Raw genomic sequence first — 21,122 nt, 5'->3', positions numbered from 1 at the left:
TATCCATAGTGATCACAACATGCTGCAGATGAAGTGGATTTCTCCTAAACCACCAGTTGAGACAATCCAATATGAATAGAGGCTGATTGTAGTGCAATGCGCCTTAAGATAACAGAAGCAGGGATTGCACAAATAATCAAACAATACTCCAATACTGCCACAACTAATAAATCAATAGACTATCGCCCACTCCTCATGGCTTTCAAGAAACCGGACGGAATCAGCAAATTGTACAAGATCTACAATTCACACATACGATCAAGATTTAGTCAAAAAGCGTAGACAGATGCGCAAACTAAAGAGACAGGCAAAAAAAACAACATCACCCAGCATAAAAGCAGAGGCTATTAATGCTGAAAAAGAAGTCTGGGCGAGAAACCATAGAAAGAAAATGTACCAGACTGACTCTGAAGAAATGCTGAGGGCCATCTACGGGAGAAAAACAACTACTTTCTGGACCCTAGTAAAAACTGCTACAAGATCATCAAACGAAGTCCTACAGAACAGCGTGGGAGAAGCAAAATGAATCAACCACTTTAAACAGTAGTACCAGGCAAGGAACACCTTCTCCATACAGACGCTGGAAGAATCTTCTGAGCCATCAGTCATTCCACATAATCCGGCCCAAATACTAGCCAAAATAAGAAAATTAAACCACTCGAGAGCTCCCAGCCCTGATGGGGTGACCAATTTCGACCTGAAAAAGCATGCGGATGCCTGGTCGACATTCATCTCCAATGTGTTTAAAAAATGTCAGCGGACTAGATCAATCCCAGTGTCATGAAAAAGCGCAAATATTGTCCCAATATTCAAGAAGGGAGCAAGGGACAATCCAAAACACTACCACCCAATTGCACTACTTGACACAATCGGAAAGATCTTTGCCTCCTGTTTATTGGATCAATTTCAAACTTGGACCAATAACAATAACATCAATGATCCTCTGCAGTCCGGATTTGTTAAATCTGTAGGAACAACAGCAAATATTCTGTTATTGAGTATATTGAAGAACAAAGTTTTGGAAGGCAAACCAAGAGTATTTATGGGATTCATAGACCTCGTTCAGGCATTTCACCAGGTCAACCGGTCCAAACTTTGGAACAAACTTATTTCTTGGAAATGCCCACCACAACTGCTGGTGCAAATCAGAGCATTATATTCTGAAACAACTATTCAAGTACGCCTTAGCAGAGCTGGCCAATTAACAAAACCTATTGAAATTACCCGGGAGTCAAGCAAGGCTGCCCTCTGGTACCTGTGTTATATAACGCATACATTGCCGATTATAAGGGCAGTGAATCTGAAGTTCCAGCTTTCCCTCCAACCTTCGGGGGTGAACACTTACCCCGATTAATTTATGCAGACGACATTATCATCATTGATCAAACTCAAATAGGCCTCCAAAGAAAATTGGACAATTTGGCCTTGTTCATTAAAGCGAACGATTTGGAAATAAACAACTCCAAAACTAAGATAATGTCTTTTGAACTCTCAAAGAAAAAAAACGATGCAAGACACCCTCCAAGAAAAATTGAAAGCCCTGATTGCACAGACTAAAGCCGTCAATAGGAAATATAGAAGATTCTCCTTTATACCGGTCCTGAAATTCTATAAGGCCAAGATCATACCAAGCCTAACATATGGCGTTGAAGCCATGCCAAATCTCCCGGAAACCCTATGGGATAAGTTGGAAGGAAAGTTTTGGCGGAGGGTTTTGCTATTGCCGCAATCAACCCCGATAGCATCGATTCGGAGGGAGCTAAGCCTTCAATATATCTCATCAATAGTTGCTTGCAATAGAATCATGCTCTACCGGAAGATAATCGACACAGAAAGCCCGACATATTCGGCCTAATTAACAAAGAACTTCAGGAAACCAGTCTTAAGATTATGACTAGATGGGTCACGGGCATTCAAACGAGATTGGGCCAAATTGGTTGCACAGAGGAGGATCTTTTGAACAATCCAACAAAAATAAAAATAAAACTACTTATCCAGGATTGGATATCAACGCAAGACCAGGCTAACAGAAACAAATTGACAAAGAATATACCCCGGATAATAAATAAAATCAATCAACCTCCAAATTACATCCAAAAATTCCCTAACAAAAATCTAAGGGAACACTTTCTGAGAATAAGATTGAATTTAATAATGACTAAGGAGGTAGTAGCCATGAGGAGCAAACTAGCTGAAAAATGTTGTCGGTTTTGTCAAAACAAGGATTCGATTGAAGATTTAAGACATCTACTGTTCAATTGTCAAGCACTTGAGCAGCAAAGAAAAGTTTATTTTAACCACATTCTTTTTGACCTGGTCTTGTCTCATGAGTGGCGAACGAACAACATGGGTAATCGCAGTCACCAAATTTTTCAAGAGCTTGAAATTAGATGCCATGAGACCAGATTGAAAGTTAAGAAGAAAGACTGCACAAGGATCGGGGGTGGGAGAATCCTCGAATTGTTTAGCTGTAAGGAGAGAACTACATGCGACTTAGAGCTGGAGAGTGTGCCAATCAACCTTCTATCGGTCACATTCTATGATCATACGGCCATCTCATTCAACTACCCACCCCCTCTGGAGGATCTTGAATTTCTTTTAAAGTTTTATCGGATCCGAGAAAAGGCGAAATTTTTGATTCTTGTAAAAATTGGTTTTCAATTAAAACAAGTAATAATAATAATTTAAAAAAAAGAAACCATTTCCATGCACTCTAAGCCCAATAGGGGCCCTGGCCTCCAATTGTGGTCAATTCCTTTTCTATGTTAGGCAAGTGTTCTATCTGTGCAGCTTGCAGACATGGTTTGTTCTGTTGGAAATGCTTTTGGAGTAATTTTTTTACAGGAGAGCTGTCTTGCATTTGCCTCGACATCCGCGCTATCATATTGGTGTAAGGACAAACATTTCCCTCTGCTCATTTACAAATGTAACTTGGTATTTAGTGTGTTGCAACTTTTTTTGACAATGGTTAAAAGTATTATCTTGTATCTAGCAAAGAAAATATTGCAAAGTCACTAGATGAAACATGTTTTCATGCACGGGGCTTAAAGATAAAATCCTATAACTAAAGATGATATATAAGTGTCACAATTCAAAACATAGGGCCTGATTCATGGAACGCTTTCCGATGGGATTGCGCCATTATAAAACACTTCCATGAATCAGGCCCATACTGTGCACAATGAATTTCCCAGTATTTAATGGTTTATACTTTTCATCGATGTTGGGTGTGATTTTGGTATTTTGTGTGTGGTGCCTTCACTTTGATATGAAAAATCAAATTATTGTATAGGTTAATAAAACAGTATACACTATGTATGCAACATACCTGTCAGACATCTGTCCAGAAACGAAAGACCCAATGAGCACACCCACAAAAAATAAGGAGGAGGTTAATGGCCCTTTCCAGTCATTTTCACAAACCAGGTTCCACTGCAAAAAAGAAGAAAATAGTAGAATAGTCCTTAACATCGTATTACACAAAATATGCTGCTCCATAAAAGGGTTTAAAAAAGTACAACTACAATTGCATTTACAATTTTAAAAAATTGCTCATCACTTAATGGGTACATTTGTAAATAGAAACCTAATTTAACACGTTGGTGGCGGACATGTTAAAGTTGTGACTCTCTAAAGGAAAGCCCATGGGTAAACTAAACATTTAAGTCATTTTAAATGTTTTTAGTCAGGTGTTTAGAATAACTGCTTTATTCGGTCAGGATTCAAAACCTATTTAGAGGTATACATGGCCTCTCAATAAATAAGTCTTTCAAAATGTAAGAAAGCTGCAGATTGGTCCATCCCTGCATATTGCACTACTGAGTATAACCAACTGCAGACAGGAGGGAGTTCTGTCATTCTACGTTTCATTGATTCATAGCCCTTGTACCGATACATATTAACTGAGAATCCCTGGAAATCTTAAAGAAATGCTGAGACAGTATCACCAGCAATGGATATTTAGAGGACATTTCAAGGAATGCATGAACATCAAATCCAGCACATACAGAAGCAATGTCCTTTGCAGACTAAATTAGAATTTTTAAAGGAGGAGACGTGGCTAACCGGCAGCATGAATATAGAGTGCTCCTTTTAGCTTGCTCCAGCTGTTAACTAAAATCTGACAACATAAATATTGTTGATTAGCAGATAGCTAAAGCTTCTATATAACATTGCATACAGAGCTACGGAAAACAAAAACAAAACAAGAACATCAGGTTGGAAGCAAATAAGTTAGCCAACATAGTGATTACTAAACTCCTAGTGTGCATTCCCTTTTACCCCCATACTAATGGGAAATCCGGGCCACCAGGCTTGGGGCTAGAGCATGTGAAAGCTTATTCCAACCATGCCCTATTTCACCTAATTCACACGCTCCCTCTTCTCCCCATGCTAGTCCTTTTCTAAATGATCTATTAATAGACTATGAGAATAGGGAAATAGGAAAATAAGACATCTTCCCCCATCCCCTTCAACGCTGCTAAGCACATCATCTCCTCTGTAATACTCTCTTGATCAGACTACTCTGCCAGTTTCCAGTATGGCCTTCACAACTATGCGTTTTCACCTCTCAGCAAAGTAATCTACTTTGCTCTCCATACACTTTTCAACCTTCCCAGCTCCATCTCTACCTCCCCTGCCCATCGTCAGTTAGACTAGTAATCTACAAGACAAAGGGCAAAGAATTTACTAATTCCCACAATGTCCAAGACTATACACAGACTTGCCCCAGCCTACTTGTCTCATCGCACTCCTTAGTCAGCCCCTCGCTCCCTAAGATCATCCACGGCTCACCTACTTGCCACCTCTTGTGCCCCTTGCGCTTCCTTGTTCTCTCCCTCTGTCTCTGTCTCTCTCTCTCTCTCCTAATCCCACTCCATCACCATTTACATCCAACCTCTTGCCCCCTCCTTTCTGGTGAACCACTTTTATAGCATTCTACACCATCACATCTCTCTGTTCTCCTCCCCCTACCTCTCTACCCCCACAATACCTACCTCTTACCCCCATCATCCTAAATTTAGCGCTTCCCCCACTATTCCGTTCCTATATCAGGCTCTACTGTCTTCATCCCTAGTTCATGTTTCTACCTCCCCTGCATCATCTGGGCTTCTATCCACATCCTCTCAGCCATTTGAAGGACAGTGGCCCCCTTCTCTGTAAAGTAATGTTAAAAATGCTATAAGCATTTTTGTGGCAAAAATGCATTGCTTTACCCGTAATTTCCATAAGTAAAATGTTGAGAAACATTTTTGGCGAGGGAAGCGGATAGACTTTAAGAAGGGAGGGAACTGTGGAATTGTAGTAGTCAGTACAATGAGTAACTTCTACATACTCCTAAATCATGTCCTCTTCCCTGTACTCCAAGTATGAGATTCTGAGAGTGTGTAGGCAAAACAGAAGTAAACAAAAAGGGCTGATAAGGAGCACATTACTTACCTGTAACCATTGTTCTCCAGCAGGGGTCTGGCATGGATTCACATGCTCATGAATATTCCCCGTCATCAGGCTGGGAATCCTCAGTAAAAGAAAAAAACAGGTTTGACTTTCACTTACAAACTGTATTTCTCCTTTAAACCAATCACTGTCCTCTGGGTCACGCTGCCCCTATCCAACGACAGACCTCTCCCTAAACCACTCCTCTGGCAGCCATCTTCAGATTTGGTAAGCATGTAAAGTGGCAGTATGACCAAGAAGAGCCGCAGAGGGGTTAGAGGGAGGGTTCGCATGTGAATCCACTCCAGCCTCATGCTGGAGAACAATAGTTACAGGTAAGTAACTTGTTCCTTCTACAGCATGGGGTCTGGCATGGATTCACATGCTCATGAATAACAATACATAGCAGTACAACATTACACAACCACAGGAAGTGGAAAGGCTCAACACAAGCAATCAACTCTTACCTCCGGAACAGACTCACCTCAAGTGAACAGGTTGCGTAGCACTGCTTGGCCGATTCGGGACTCCTCCCTGGAATCCCTGTCGACGCAGTCGAATCTCATGAAGGTGTGCGTGGACCTCCACGTAGATGCCCAGCAGATACCCAGCAGGGGTGCACCAGGCAGGAATGCCATTGTCACAGCGATCTCTCAGGGGGAGTGGGCTCTCCGACGCTCGGGCAGCTGTCGGTTCGCCAACTGATGACAGTGCGTGATGCAGCCGGAGAGCCACCATGAGATGGAAGCCTTGGACAAGGCCTTCCCATGGTTCACAGGACCAAAGTTCACGAACAGTTGATAAGTCTTCTGAAAACCCTTTGTGCGTGTCATACAGAACTTCAGGGCACGAGCAACGTCCAGCGAGTGCAAGGCCCTTTCAGCCGGTGACAAAGGCTTCAGGAAAAACAGGTAACACCGAAGGCTCATTGAGGTGGAATTGCAACAGAACCTTTGGCATAAAAGAGGGGTGCATCCGCAGCACCATCCTCAAATCGTGGAAAGTCAGGTATGGCTGTTTGCAGGACAGGGCCTGAATCTCACCTACGCTCCTTGGAGAGGTGATGGCCACAAAGAAAGCGGTTTTCCACGAGAGGAACTTGAGAGGGGCCTGATGCACAGGCTCGAAGTGGGCCCCCCCATGAGCCCCATCTGCACCATGTTGCGTTCCCACGCCTGGCAAGGGGCCTTCACCGGCAGAAAAGATTGAAACTCCTTGACGAGTCGATGAGACTAAAGTGAAGATCTTCCTGGAGACCTGGTGTAGCAGGAGATTGCCGCCAGATGTACCTTGATAGAGGTGTGCGCCAGTCCTCATAGGGGTAATCTTCTGAGACCGGCACCACGTAGTGAAGCGCTTCCACTTGTAACCGTAGCACTTCAAAGTTGAAGACACCATGGCCCTGGGGAGGACCTCCCTACAGTCCACAGGCTACTCATCCTCCAAACTCTAGGCTGCAGGATCCAACCTGGGTTGTGGTGAAGGATTGCACCGCCTTCTCTGGTGAGAAGATCCAGAACCACTGGTAGCTTGACCAGGCGCAACGCTGACAGGCTGAGATGGTCCTGGTACCAAATCTGCCTCAGCCACGCCGGGGGGTGAGAATCATCCTGCATTGGCATTGTCTGAGTGTGTGGATGACCTACAGCAGGAGAGGCAATGGAGGAAACGCATACAGAAACAGGCCTTGCCATGGGAAGGAGAATGCGTCCCCCAGGCTCCTCGGTTGGTGGAATCTGCTGGCAAACTTCTGGCATTTGGAGTTCGCTGCCGTCGCAAACAGATTGTTCTGGGGCCTGCACCACTTGACAAAGATGAGGTCCACCTGGTCCTGCCAAAGTTCCCACTCGTGGCAAGAGCGCAGTTCCCCGCTGAGAGAGTCTGCAATGGTGTTCTTGACTCCCACTAGGTGAAGAGGAATGAGGAAAATCTCTTGTCCGATGGCCCAGCACCACAAGTCCTACGCCTCCTTGGAAAGCGCTGGGGATCGAGTGCCCCCGTTTCCTGATGTAGATCATTGTGGTGGTGTTGTCCATGAAGATCCTCACCACATTGCCCTTTACACGGAAGGAATGACTTGGGGACCCAGAACACTGCTGGTAGGTCCAGGATGTTTATATGGAGATCCTTCTCCAGCAGCCAAAGGCCTCTGGCGTGCAGACACCCGGTGTCGGCTCCCAAGCGTTCCAGGTAACCATGTTGACCGTCTCCTGGTATGGGGGGTTTTGAAACCCTGTGCCCTGGGCAATGTTGGAGCAGATGCCCCACCAACTTATCACCCAATGGAACTCCACATTGTACGGGATCTTGTCCGGGAAGCTTCCAGACACCTGTATCCAGCGAGCATCCAGGAACTCCTGAAGAGGTCGCATCTGTAACCTGCAGAGCCGGATAAGGTAGATCCAAGACAACGACATGCCGAGCAACGACTTGATGGTTCGCTCTGTCGTGGTCTTCACCGTCAAAAGCCACTGCGCCTTCCCTTAGATGGACCCTAGTCCAAGGGTGACTCCAGACAGGATACCGTATTGAGTCTGGCTCCTAGGAACAGCACGTTCTGTGATGGTGTCAAGCAGGACTTTGTATAGTTGATGGAGAATCCCAGATCCGTCAGCAGCTGGACAGCAGTCTCTTTGTGTCCGATGGCCAACTCTCGTGAGCGGGCCCAAATGAGCCAGTCGTCAAGCTACGGGTATACGTGCATAACCCCATGGACACAGATGGGCCGCCGCTGGTGCCAGGCACTTCATGAACATTCTTGGGGCCAACTTTAAGTGGATGGGTTGGGCCTTGAACTAGTAGTGCTGCCCCTGCACCACGAAGCATAGAAACCTCCATTGTTTCTTGTGAATGGGGACGTGGAAGTAGGCGTCCTCCAGGTCTAGGGACGTTAAGGAGTCTCCTTTTTCCAGTTGGCCAAGCACATGCTACAACGGGACCATCCTGAATTTCTGGGACTTGAGGTATTTGTCGCAGGTCTAGAATGAGCCTCTAGCCCCCGGTCTTCTTTCTGACCAAAAAGTATCTGGAATAGACTCTGAAGTCCCGGAGTCACCAGGGAACTAGCTCTATCGCCCCTTTTCGCAACATGGCCCGCACCTCCTCCAAGAACTGAGGGATGTGCGGCTACTGACAGGCCACCGGAGAGATACGATATGATATGGCATTTATAACGCGCCTAAACACAAGTATTGCCACTTGCGCTGAAGCTCCAGGGTTTGTCCTTGGGCTAGAGCATCCAGCACCCATCTGTCAGTGGTGATCTTTTCCCACTCGCTGACAAACCTTGTCAGTCGGCCCCCAACTGGGTTGCACGGCTGGGGGACAGACTTCCTGGTTTGTTCAGGTTTGCTTTGGCACTGGCGTCCTGCTCTGCGGGCGATGACGACGTTGTCTTCTGCCGCCTGGGACTGGTAACAGCCTCTGTAGGCTTCCTGAGTCATGGATCTGGAAGGCTGATGGTACAGTGTTTTAGTTACTTACCTGTAACTGTATTTCTCCAGCATTGGTATCTTTCATAGATTCACATGCTTCAATATTCCCCGTTGTCAGACTTGGATCCTCAGTGATTTAAATAATCATTTAAAAATGAAATATATATACATTATTTCCATAGAAATACAATGTAGATTTGTAGATTGCCCCTTATGGCCTATGAGCCATTCACTTGTGTAGTCCCTCCACCATACTTTGGTCCTTATGGCCCTAACCAATGAGGTGGCAGGGTCCAAGCTCTGCCCCTGGCAGCCATCTTCAGATTTTGAGCCGTAGAAGACTACAGGAAGGATGGCTGCGGGAAGAGGGAGCAGCCTCTCAGGAGAGGCGGGCGGGCACATGTGAATCTATGAAAGATACCAATGCTGGAGAAATACAGTTTACAGGTAAGTAACTAAAACGTCTCCAGCATTGGATCTTTCATAGATTCAGATGCTTGAATAGAATTCCAAGCAGTTAGGCCATCCATGCCCATATCATAAGTACATTCTGCAAATCCTTCTACTTACATTATTATACAACAAGTAACAGGTTACATAACCAGGGAAGGCAGTAAGAGAAAGCTGCTCCTACCTTATGCAAAGAGATGGCGAAGAACCTCTTCTCCCACTGCCGACTCTTTGCTGGCATCTTCTGCCAGGCAGTAATGTTTGCCGAACGTATGCAGAGTGCTCCAGGTTCTGGCTCTGCAGATGTCTTTCAAAGGTACTCCAGCGTGGAAAGCAACCGAAGCTGCCGCCTCTCTGGTGGAGGTAGCTGAAGGCGTTCTAGCCAGTGGATAGTCTTTTGACTGATGGCTGTGGCTAATACATTGGGAAACCCAACGTGCCAAACTTTGCTTCGAGATGTGCTGTCCTTTAGTCCGGCCAGCGAATGCGATGAAGAGTCTAGTCAAGGAGCAGAATTCTTTAGTTCTCTGGATGTAGAACTTTAGGACCCTTGCAACATTGAGTGAGTGTAAGGACCTCTCTGCATCGGAAGAGTGATTCATGAAAAAGGTAGAAGTACGATGCACTCGGTGAGTGTCATTTCTGACAGTACCTTGGGTAAAAGTTTTGGATGTGTCCCAAGTATGACACGATCTCTTAAAAACAAGGTGAAAGGAGGCTCTGAATACAGGGCATGCAGCTCGCTAATCCTCCTGGCTGACGTGATAGCTACTAAGAAATGCTTTCCAGGATAAAAAAAATGCAATCCAGAATTGGTTCATATGGTGGTTCCATGAGCGCTGCTAGAACCGTGTTCAGGCTCCATGTAGGAACTGGTGTAGGAGTTGGCGGTTAAGTACACATCAATCCTTTTAAGAATATTTTGATAGCCGGTTTGGTGAGTAAAGATTGTTGACTTGGGGTTAGTCGTGTATGCCGATATGGCAGATAAATGAACCTTTATGTATGAAAAGGAAAGCCGTGCTTTCGCTAGGTGCAACAGTGTGATGCTGGAAATGCATTAGAGGGACAGGGGCTCCCTGTCCTTGTACTGTAGTCCTTTTTCATTTGTGTTCTGTATTGTTTTCAGCCAAGAAGTCCTTATGGGACTCCTGGCAGTGGAGCTCTTCCTGTTTTTGGTTTGGTGTACAGACCCATGAGATACCCTTATGGCACCCATGGCTAGGGGTGCAACCCTGTCCACCCTAGTGTATGTTTTTGGGCACCTGTGTGTGGCCCACAAAGCAGGGAATGGGCTGGTGGCAGCTCCATGCTGAATTTGACAGGTGCTCTGAGTTTCCTCCATTTTGGGATATCCAGGCTCTGCCATTGGAATTAGTTGATTCCTGATAGGAAACAAGATGGCCCCTGTGGCCTCTTGCTTTCTATTACCTGTTACCTTGTTTTCCCAAAGACCTGGGAAGCTCTGACTCTGTCCCTTCCCCCTGACTGGCTGTTGGGTAGAAGTTCCATATATGGTGTTATCCGAGGGACCATCGAGCACCGCTAACCTTCGCCGAAGCTCACTGGAAGTCCGACCCTTGAAAGGCTGCCGACCCGAGATGGGGACCGCCGAGGAGAAAGAAGTAAAGCACCCGGACATCGATGCCGTTGAAGTCCATTGTCGTCAACCAGGGTTCAGAGTATCGCCGTAACTGCTGGAGGCCCGTCAAAGCCGTGTTGCCCAGAAGAGGGGACCGCTTGATGCTGTGCCGCCGACGACCAAAGCCACACGCTCCTTTGCCTAAGACTTTTGATTCACGGACGCACTCGTCCGCACCAACGCCTGCCTTATCCCGCCAGAGAAGGCCAGGCCGTTGACGCGCTGAGGAGCATCCGCCAGTGGGTTTCCCGCCACCCAAAGACCACAAAGACTTCGACGACTCAACGCCCTTATCTGGCCACAGTTCTTCAGAAACTCTGTGGTCCTGAACTATCAAACGCTGAGGTGCCCCACACACCTCATCCTCACAGGATGTCGCAGACGAGCACCACCTGGATCGACGCTGTGGTCTCGGCACCAAACTTTTCATCTACGCCAAGTTCACCTTCTTCGACGCCTCTCAACGATCCCTGGCTCCTGCTTTAAAAGGAGTCACTCAAGAAGGATCCATTGACGCCTCATCGAAGAACTCTGCTCTACCAGGTACATTTGGGGGGTAGGGATCTTATAGAAGGAAGTAAGACTTAAAGAACAATATATGGACTGGGCATGTGATATATCTTTTATTTACAGGTTGCCCAGGTGGGTGGGCTCTCCACATAGAATTGTGCCCAGTTGGTAGGGGTCAATATTCTGCCCATTGTTCTAACCAACTGCTTTCCTCCTATATCTATTGTTGGTTACTTTTATTCCTTGATCTGTGTGACATTTGACCAGAGTATAGTTGATGCACTTTAATGAGATCTGATAATAATTGTGGTACCCCTTTAGAACTGTATATATTTGCCATTGTGGGTTTTCTGAGCACTAAGTGAGTTACTGTGATACTGTACATAACCTTGAATATTAATTACATAAAGACTGCTTTAACTAATACAGTGTGTGGACATTCCTTTGTGGGGGGTTGGGGACTACACTGTACTTAAGAATCAGCCTGCATCACCTCCTAAGAAGCTAGGCCTTGATGGCTCGTCCATTGCTACCATAATAGAGAATCTTGGCTGGGGTCCTCTGTGCCTCTCCTCTACCATATAGAGAGCAGAAGTACAGACCACCCCCAGACTTTACAAACAGATACGGTAATATTTGCTCGATGAACGCAGAGAGCGGGTTCACTGAAGATGTTTCGCACCACTTGGTAAAATGGGTCCATTTCCGAATGTAGGTTGTTCGTGTATCCGGGGCCCTAGAGGCCTTAATTAGTCCCAGCATTCTGCAGGAAGATTCAGATTGATTAATTATCACTGCTCAGGAACCATGTATGCAGGGACATGCTCGCTGGGTCGTGGTGGAGCACCTTCAGACCTTGCTGCGTTAAGAGGCTCTCATGAACTTTGAGGCAAATCGGAGGGCATCGAGACAGGTGATGCAGGGTTGGATACCAAACCTGGCGAGCCCAATCCAGTCCTATCAGGATCATCGAGCAGGCCTATTCTTTCAGTCTAAGTAGCACTCTCACTATGAGTGGGATAGGAGGGAAGGCATAAAGGAATTTGCCCGTCCAGTCCACAGAGAAGGCCTCCGGATACCTGGAGGATAACCTGTGACATTTGTTGTTGGCCTTGTGGCAAAAAGGTCGATCTGTGGACATCCCACATGTGGAAAATCGCTGTGTTTCTGCTTCGTCCAGCTCCCATTGGTGGGATGCTGAAAAAGCTCTGCTTAACTTGTCTGCCAGGACATTGTCACTCCCGGTAGGTGTTCTGCATTGATGTGGACCTTGTGATGCAAAGCCCAGGTCCGTAGCTTTTGAGCCTCTTGCAATAGCAATTCCGACCTCGCTCCCCCTTGTTTGTTCGTGTAGTGCATCAAGGTCGTGTTGTCTGTTTGAACGGTCACCACCTGCCGTGCCAGTACCGGCAGGAAGGCTTTCAGCGCCCATCGAATTGCCCTGAGCGCTAACACATTCATGTGCAGCTGAGATTCTTGGGTGGACCAAGTGCCCTTGGTTTGTAGATCTGCTAAGTGCGCTCCCCAGCCCGATAACAAGGCATCCATCCTGAGGATAAGGGTTGACGTTGAGCCTGGAAAGGCATTCCCCATAGCAGGTTCTGAGGTAAGCTCCACCATCTGAGGGCTTTGTGAAAGGCCGCTGGTAGTTGTACGGTATCTTCCCATGAGCCGATTGCCCAGAAAAGATTTGAGGGTGCGAACCGTGGTCGCCCCGTTGCTTTGAAACCATGAAGACCGATGAGTTAGTGCAGATATTCTGTCCGCCGATGGTCTTACTCTGGGTATGCTGGTGTTGATTTCCGCCCCCAGAAACAGCTCTGTCTTGTTGGGAATGGGGCAGGGTTTCTCTTTGTTTATCGAAAACCCTAACTCCTTCAAGAGTTGTGTTGTTCTCTCCACTGCGGTGCAAGCCGGTCTGAGTGAGCTTGCCCTTATGAGCCAAACATCTAAATATGGGAAGACTTCCGTCCCTGACCTTCTGAGGGATGCTGCCACCGGTGCTAGGCACTTGGTAAACACTCTTGGTGCTGATTTTAATCGAACGGGAGGACACTGAACTGAAAATGTGACTCCCCTATTGCCTGTGGGCAGGATGAATGTTAATGTGGAAATATGCGTCCTGCAAGTCGAGGGTGGCCAGGAAGTCATGTTGGTTGAACCACGGGAGAACATTCTGACGATTCATCATCTTGAATTTGATACGTTTCATAAACTTGTTGAGAGCTCTCAAATCCAGAATCCGTCTCCACTGACCATTCGAAAGAACCGCGAATAGAAGCATCTTCCCCTTTGTTGGTATGGTACTGGTTCTATAGCTGCTTTGAGGGGTAGCTTGTGAACCTCAAGCATGACCTGCTTCCGATGATGCACTTTGCATGGAATGGGGCCAAGGGACAGAGGTTGGTCCAGAAATTCGATGGTGTGACCTTCGCGGACCACCTGTAGCACCAACTTGCCTGATATTATTTTTAGCCAATGCTGATAAAAAAATGGCTTACTCTCCCGCCCACTGGGGTGCGTTGTGAGAGAGGAGGAAGAAGATAGTCAGTTTTGCTTGCTTTGGGCCTTGGCGTGGTTGGAGCCATGCTTTCCCCTATGGGTGTACCTGTTTGATGACTGATGATACCTGTCTTGAAAGGTGTTACTCTGCGTCTTTTGATTGTAGGAGGGGCGGCTGAAACCCCAATATTTTGAGGTTGCACCTCGAAAGGACTGAAAGGATCTATGATCTTTGTCTTTGTCCTTAAGGGAACTGATGGAACCTGCCGTATTGGTATCAGCTTTAATACCCTTGGGATGGTCATCGATCTTTCTACCAAAGAGGTCTTGCCCAACGAAGGGCATATCTAAGATCTGAGCCTGAACCTCTGGTCTAAAGTTCGTAGCTTTCATGCAGGCTTGTCTTCTCAAGACTGTACCATGGGCCATTTGTCTGAAACCCAACTCTTCTATGTTAACAGCAGTGCCGATCATATGTTCATAGATGGCCTCGCCATCCAATATGATTGCTTTGGCCTCTTCTTGCAGGTCTAGCCGTACCGTCATGGCCAGGACTTTTCCAGCCCTGATGGTGAGCAAGGCTGAAGATGATACCTTCCGGCCCATGGCCTCCAATTTACGTCCTTCCTTGTCCGGTGGAGCTGAAAGAGGTGAGGATAGATTAGCCAACTTCTTCCTGGCTGCGACCGTTATGACGGAATCCAGTTTGGTATGCCCCCTTAGGCATAATGGTGCCATGTCCGGTGGCTTATACTTCTTCTCCGGCCTTGAAACAAGGGCCAGTGTGGACAATGGTGTAGCCAAAATTCTTGCTCCAGTGTCCCATATAGTGTCCAAAAGAGGAATCGTAGAGACTGTTCTACATTTGGCTCTATGTTCATAGAGCACTGATTTTTTCTCTTCTGATGCCACCTGTAAATTAAAGGGGTCCGCTGCTTTACCAATTATGGTATGAAAAGACACTCGATCGTTGGGTGGTGAAGCATCTCCTGGGGAGTCCTTCTTACTAGGCTTCTCTACAATGTAATCTTCCCACTCGCTCTGCACGCCTGGCTCCTCAGTAATCTCCCCTTCTTCAGGGTCAAAAAAATCCCTGAAAGGATCTTCTTGCCATTCAGAAACGGATGCGGTAGAAGGGACTATTGTGGGGTCCCTTATGGGTGGTCTCAGAGGTCTGCTCCTGGTAGGAGAGCTTCTTGGACAATTATGAGGTGATGACAACTGCCTTTGAGGAGATCTGTCCATCAGTGTAGAGGAATGATGCCTCCGTCTCTGACGCCTATAGAATTTGTCAATGATTCTCTGCATTGAAAACATGAGTTCTGGATCATATGGGTCTGTGGGTTCCCCTGGAGTGGGATGCCAGGGAGGACTGTTTTCCTTGGGAGTGATGGTCGGTTGCTCAGGAATAAGTTCGGAATCCGAGAAATCCTCCTGTAGGATGTCAGGAAGTTCTGCCATTTCTTTTAAAATGAGATAGTTGAGCTCCTATTGGTTGAGGTCTTCCGGTATATCTAGGCCTGTGTCCATTGGTTCGAACGACTCGCTTTCCTTGGAGGGCGTGTCAGGGATATCTGTGGATGGTGCCTTGAACTTGGTTTACTCAGTTGACGAGAGGTCAGTAGTCGTTGACGGTACCTTCGTGAACGAGGGTTTTGTGGACAAAGAAGGCTTTGTGGACGACAAGGGCTTCATGGACCGATGGTGCTCCTTGACCATCGACGATAGTTTTGTTGATGAGTAGTGAGATTCTTTCGTCGACAATTGCTTGGAAGTGGCTGATTTTGATGACAAAGACGATGAGGTTTGAAGAGTCGTCGTTGACCTCTTGGGTTTCGTCAACAGTTTAATCGTCGACGGACCTCCAACGCTGGTGCTGCTCATAGACTGTGTTTTCGATGACGGCTGCCCCCCCACCCCCTGGAATTTTTGAAAATGTCTCCTTACCTTTGGAGGAGGTTTTCTCATCAGAGTGCTTTTTCTTTTGGTCTCCAGATGCAAGGGATGGCAATAGAGATGACAATTCCATCTTTTTCTTGCTCCTATACGATGGAGAGGAGCTTCTTTCCACATAAGAGGCCCTTCTTTTTGAGGTTTGCCTCTCTGAAGGCTTCAAAGACATTACAGGGGCTATTCTTAGCTGATTCTTCATCAGAAGAGTGTCCTATACATTCCAAATGTAGAAGGAGTCTTATATGTCTGTCCTGGAGAGTTTTGTTAGAAAAAGTCTTACAAATTTCACATTTGTGAATTCCATGTGGTTAGAGACAGTAAATGCACTGCTCATGAGGGTCTTTCATGTAGACTAGCTTTTTCTTGCATCTAACACAGTCCCTGAAAAGGGAAGGCTTCTTGGTAGTAGATTCCTCTGACATGGTATGAAGAGAAGATTCACTCGACAAATTCTGAGTGAAAACCAGTGTTTTATGGGCCCAGAAACACTGTACATGAAGAGTTTGATCAGAAGATGAAGATAAATCTGGATTTGTGAAAAAATTATTAAGCTACCAGCAAAGAAAAATCGAAAAGCTCAGAGAGCTGAGGATTCCCTCTAGTCTGTTAGACTGCGGTGTAAAAGCTGAAGATGGCTGCCGGGGGCGGAGCTTGGACCCTGCCACCTCATTGGTTAGGGCCAAGTCAGGTGGATGGACTACACAAGTGAATGGCTCATAGGCCATAAGGGGCAATCTACAAATCTACATTGTATTTCTATGGAAATAATATATATATATTTAATTTTTTTATTATTATTTAAAAATCACTGAGGATTCCCAGTCTGACGACGGGGAATATTCAAGCATGTGAATCTATGAAAGATCAATGCTGGAGAAGAGGAGAAGACCTGCTTCACTTTCCTCAGGAGGAGCAAAAAGAAGAGCGGTGCTGCTGGAGTGTGCATAGGGAGCGGGCCGTCTCTGTATCCGCCTTGATGGCCGCTAGGTACTCGTCGTCAACCTTCCTGAAAGGGTTATGTCCATCAAAAGACATGTCTCGGTCCTTTGCTTGGACCTCCTGGCGGAAATTCGTGGCCTTCATCCAGCCTTGGCGACAAAGGCAGACATTGTTCCCCATCTGCCAGAACCCTCTGTCGGCAATGCCCTGCGCCACTGTGATGGCCATGATCGGAAGCTACCTCCCCCTCCTGGAAGAGAGCGATTACCTCCATCGTCAAGGAGGAACTCCAAAATCGGACCGTGCTTGTACCACAGCTACCATTCTTACCTGACTAGGATCGACAGTGCGTTGGCCGCCTTGATGATGGACGCTGCAGTGTAAATCACCTTCCTTCCCATGGCGTCCATCTTCTTCACCCAGCTTTCTGGAGGGACTGAAGACAAGGACGGGTTAGCTGACCATTTCCTCGCAGCCGCTTAAACCACTGAATCAAGTGATGGTTGCAACCTCAGGCACTTGGGTTTCCCATTTGCCCAGAGCCATGCAAGGGTTCTTCAAGAGGGCCAGGCCCTCCTCCCACACGTCGTCCAGAAGGGGCTTGCCGTGATGGTCTTCCTCTTGGCCTTGCACCTCTGGTACAAGAAACTCTCCTTGGTTTCTTCAGGCACAAGCTGGAAAAGCTCGGAGACTGTGACAATCATGGAATGGAACGACCCCACCTCATTCAGAGGGGATGCCCAAGGCTGCGGAAACCCACAGCCCGCTGCAACAATATTGTAGTCATCCGTCGTCATGGCTGTATCTGTCCCCATACCCGTGTCTGGCTCTGCTGGGGGAGAGGGTGCCCTACACGGATGTGGTGGCTGAAATGGGGACGTCGGGTGACGATTCCTCTTCTTTGCTGGCAGCTGATTGGGTGTCAGGGGGACCATTGGAACCCGGGCACTGTGGCATTCTCTTCTGGATCTCCAAAACCAAGGTGTGGAGGGTCGACAGGATGTCTAGAGACACATCGCTTAGCTGAGCAGAACACTAGGCCCGTGCCGTCGTCGTCTGCGTCGCCATCCTCCTCTTCCACATCCTCATGGACAGTGTGTAAGGACACCAGGTCTTCGTCATCCGTGAACGAAACCTCAATGTTTTGGGCCACGACCTGGGACTGAGGACCCAGGAGGGCCTCCTTGCCCCCTCCTTTTTCTGCTCATATGGGCCGGAATCGGGGTCTGAGACAATGTCCCCTTCTCCGTCATACCAGCAGACTTTGCCAAAGTCACTGCAGCGGTTTTGTGCCTCAGGGGAAGGGGTACTTTCTGCGCTGCAGGGGTTACCTTCAAAGGGTCATCCCCCTTAGCCTTTGTGAGAGCAGCGGCCACCAGCTCCATCGTCGACAAATTCTTCTCCTGTGCCAATTGGGCCTTCTTGGGGCAGTCGGCCTTCTCCTCAGTCTGCGGCTTCTCCCGCAATTTAGCCAGGTTGGCCGATTTTCTTTTCTTGGAGGAGCTCGATTGCCGGTTGGCAATGGAGGCAGAGGGTGATGTCGATCACGCCCTGTCCACCGCGGGACCCGCTTCCGCAATGACCCCAGTGGACTAGGATTCGTGGTTCTTGTTCTTGTCTTGGGCCCCCACAGAAGAGGCGCCCTCAAAGGACTTTGCCGCTCCTCGGACCGGCATGTGCTGGGTGAGGTATGACCCTGCTCGGAGCACGGGGCAGAGGCCTTTGCGTTCAGCCACACCGCCAGCCTACTGTGCCTATCCGTCGTCTTCTTGGAGAAACCGAGACATATCTTACATTCTCCTTCCTTGTGGTCTGAATGCAGGCAGTAAAGGCATTGCAGGTGCTTGTCCTCAACAAACATGTTCCGTAGCCCGCACTTGGTGCAGGACTTGAAGAGGGATCTTCCTTCCTTCTCCTCCATCATGATCTGAGTGCGCGAAGTAGGCCTGATGGCCTTCTGGAAGCTTCAACGATCTTTGCTCTTGAGCTGAAAAAGGGGGGGCTGAAATTCACAGACAACAGACCCCCACAGCTGGCAGAGGGAGAAGTTCGCAAATTGGCTTTTTTCGAACAAAAATAGAACCTTTTTTAGTCGAGGATGGGCTTAGGGAAGAGAACTGTCATTGGATGGGGGCAGTACAACCCAGAGGACAGGGATTGGTTTAAAGGAGAAATACAGTTTCTAAGTGAAAGTGAAAATGTTTTTTCTTTTACCGAGGATTCCCAGCCTGACAATAGGGAATATTCATGAGCATGTGAATCCATGCTGGAGAACTAAAGCAAACAGGTTTCTTAAAAATCAGTAAACCAACTGTGGGCCAACCTCTGAAGGTAGATTCCAAAGGGTAGAGCTAAGAGAAGCATGCTAGTCTGCCCTGAAAATAATGCCAAGGGGTATGTGATGCTAGACTGCTATCGGTACAGCCTTTGCTCTTACTGAGTGAAAGCAAAAACCTTTACAAGTAGAAAGTCCTCTTACAGAACATAGCACTGAGATATAGGTCATGGCCCATATGGAAATGGATGCTTTATGATCCACCAAAGGTAACAAAACAGCCTGCAAAATGTCCCAAGAGTTTTCCTATTCAGATTTAAGAACAAACCCCTGAAAGCATCCAAGGTATGATGAGTTCTATTAGCACCAGAGGATAGGTTAGGGAAACATGTTGGAAAGTAAAATCTCCTGATTGATAAGCTAATCAGACACATCCATTAGTAGTTAGAATGGGTGTGTGGGCACAATAAGTCCACATTCATCCGAAAGATGGAAGGGCTCCTCCGAACATGGAGCCTGAAGTTCACTCGGCTGTCGGTGAGAACAGCTGCAACCAAAACAGTTTTTCAAAGAAACCCAATATCAACCAAGGCTATCCTCTCAAATGGTTTGTGAGTCAAACTTGCCAACACTATATTGATGCCCTGCAAAGTGTGAGACGGCCTCCCAGTAAGAAACAGGTAAACAAGGTCTTTGAGCGGTCACTTGAATATGGAATTAAACATTGAAAAGGAGACATGATGTAAATTATTATATGGCTGAATCAACCAATGCTTGGGTCACCCTACTTTGTGAAAAAGGATAGGATGAAACATGTCAACTCTCTTGAAGTTTCATTTTTTAATGTTTAAAAAACGACCCTACATGTGCATACATGGGACTTTTTGATTTAAAAAAAAAACTAAAAAATAAAAACGAAATCTACCTACAGCTGGAAAAATGTGCGTTTTGTAGGTAAAGGCAAAATTATCCCCTTCTTCATTAGGCACACAGCTCGGCCCAGTCATCCAAAATTATCCAGAGTTTAATCAATCCCCTAGTGTAAGCATGGCAATCAGGGCTTATAATATGCACCACTAACTGCTCAACATTAACCATTTACTATAGTATCGAGTTCACGCTGTTGGTTTGCTAGCTGTGAGATATCTGAAAGAAGGCCCAAATGCCCTGCAGGAAGGTCCTCCGTTCCAGGCTGCCAAGTTCAGTAATGCAATGGAGGGGATCTTCCTGTGCCACTGTCCCTCTTTCTCCATTAGGGGGGGGATTCACTTATTGCTGCCGGTCTGTGCTCCCCAGGTGGTGTCCTGTTATGCACAGGTGGTGCTGTTGGGGGTGGCTGGCACTGCGCGAAGGACTTCCCTTCCCCCTGCTGCACTGTACCTTGGTTGCGAGGCAGGCAGGCCTTGTCCTTCAGGTTGCGCTTGGAGGCGCGCATTGGCAGTGCCCGGCGGCACCCTCCTGGGCTGCACTGTTCCAGCCTCTCGAGCTGCGTGGGTGCTGTTGCGCACGTCACAGCAGGCCTTGCCTGACTGGGCTTCAGTGCTGGGTGTGCCTGCCCGATCCAGGAGCAGTGGTGGCTGGAGCGTGGGTCCCGCTTGTACCAGTTCGTCACCAATGGGAAGTCTGGTCTCACCCAGACTGCGAGGACCGCTCAGGGCTGGGTCCTCCTTACACAAATCACACATACACAGGCCGGTGCGTACAGGCACGTCTTTATTTCACGCCACTGTAACCGTTACTGAACTCCCCTCTCTAACCCAACGTCATTCCCCCTTGTCCTGGCCCAAACATGGGCCTTCCACTCACAACGATGAGGGAGGGATCCGTGCCCTTATCAAGAACATGTCACAAGGCTTTGAATGTAACATGATAGGGACACAGTGGGCACATGCAGTCTTTAACTTTCACTAGGCGAAAAGAAAGACAAATAACAGTATCTTCCTTACGCAATCCATATTTAAGCAGAATACTCTGGCCCTTC

General features: G+C 47.3%; 1 protein-coding gene across 2 annotated transcripts in view; it reads right to left on the bottom strand.

Annotated features, from left to right (window-relative positions):
* The window catches only part of LOC138581301 (organic cation/carnitine transporter 2-like), a 747,170-nt gene that overhangs the window by 593,559 nt on the left and 132,489 nt on the right, over positions 1-21,122 (bottom strand). For both annotated transcript variants that reach the window (XM_069652516.1, XM_069652515.1), the window contains exon 2: positions 3,329-3,432. In XM_069652516.1, the coding sequence (XP_069508617.1) occupies positions 3,329-3,432 (104 nt within the window). The remainder of the gene's footprint in view (positions 1-3,328; positions 3,433-21,122) is intronic.

The sequence above is a fragment of the Ambystoma mexicanum genome, chromosome 3p (genome assembly GCF_040938575.1).
Source record: "Ambystoma mexicanum isolate Mex_15411 chromosome 3p, UKY_AmexF1_1, whole genome shotgun sequence".
Classification (NCBI taxonomy): Eukaryota; Metazoa; Chordata; class Amphibia; order Caudata; family Ambystomatidae; genus Ambystoma; species Ambystoma mexicanum.
This window is presented reverse-complemented; position numbering and strand designations above follow the sequence as displayed.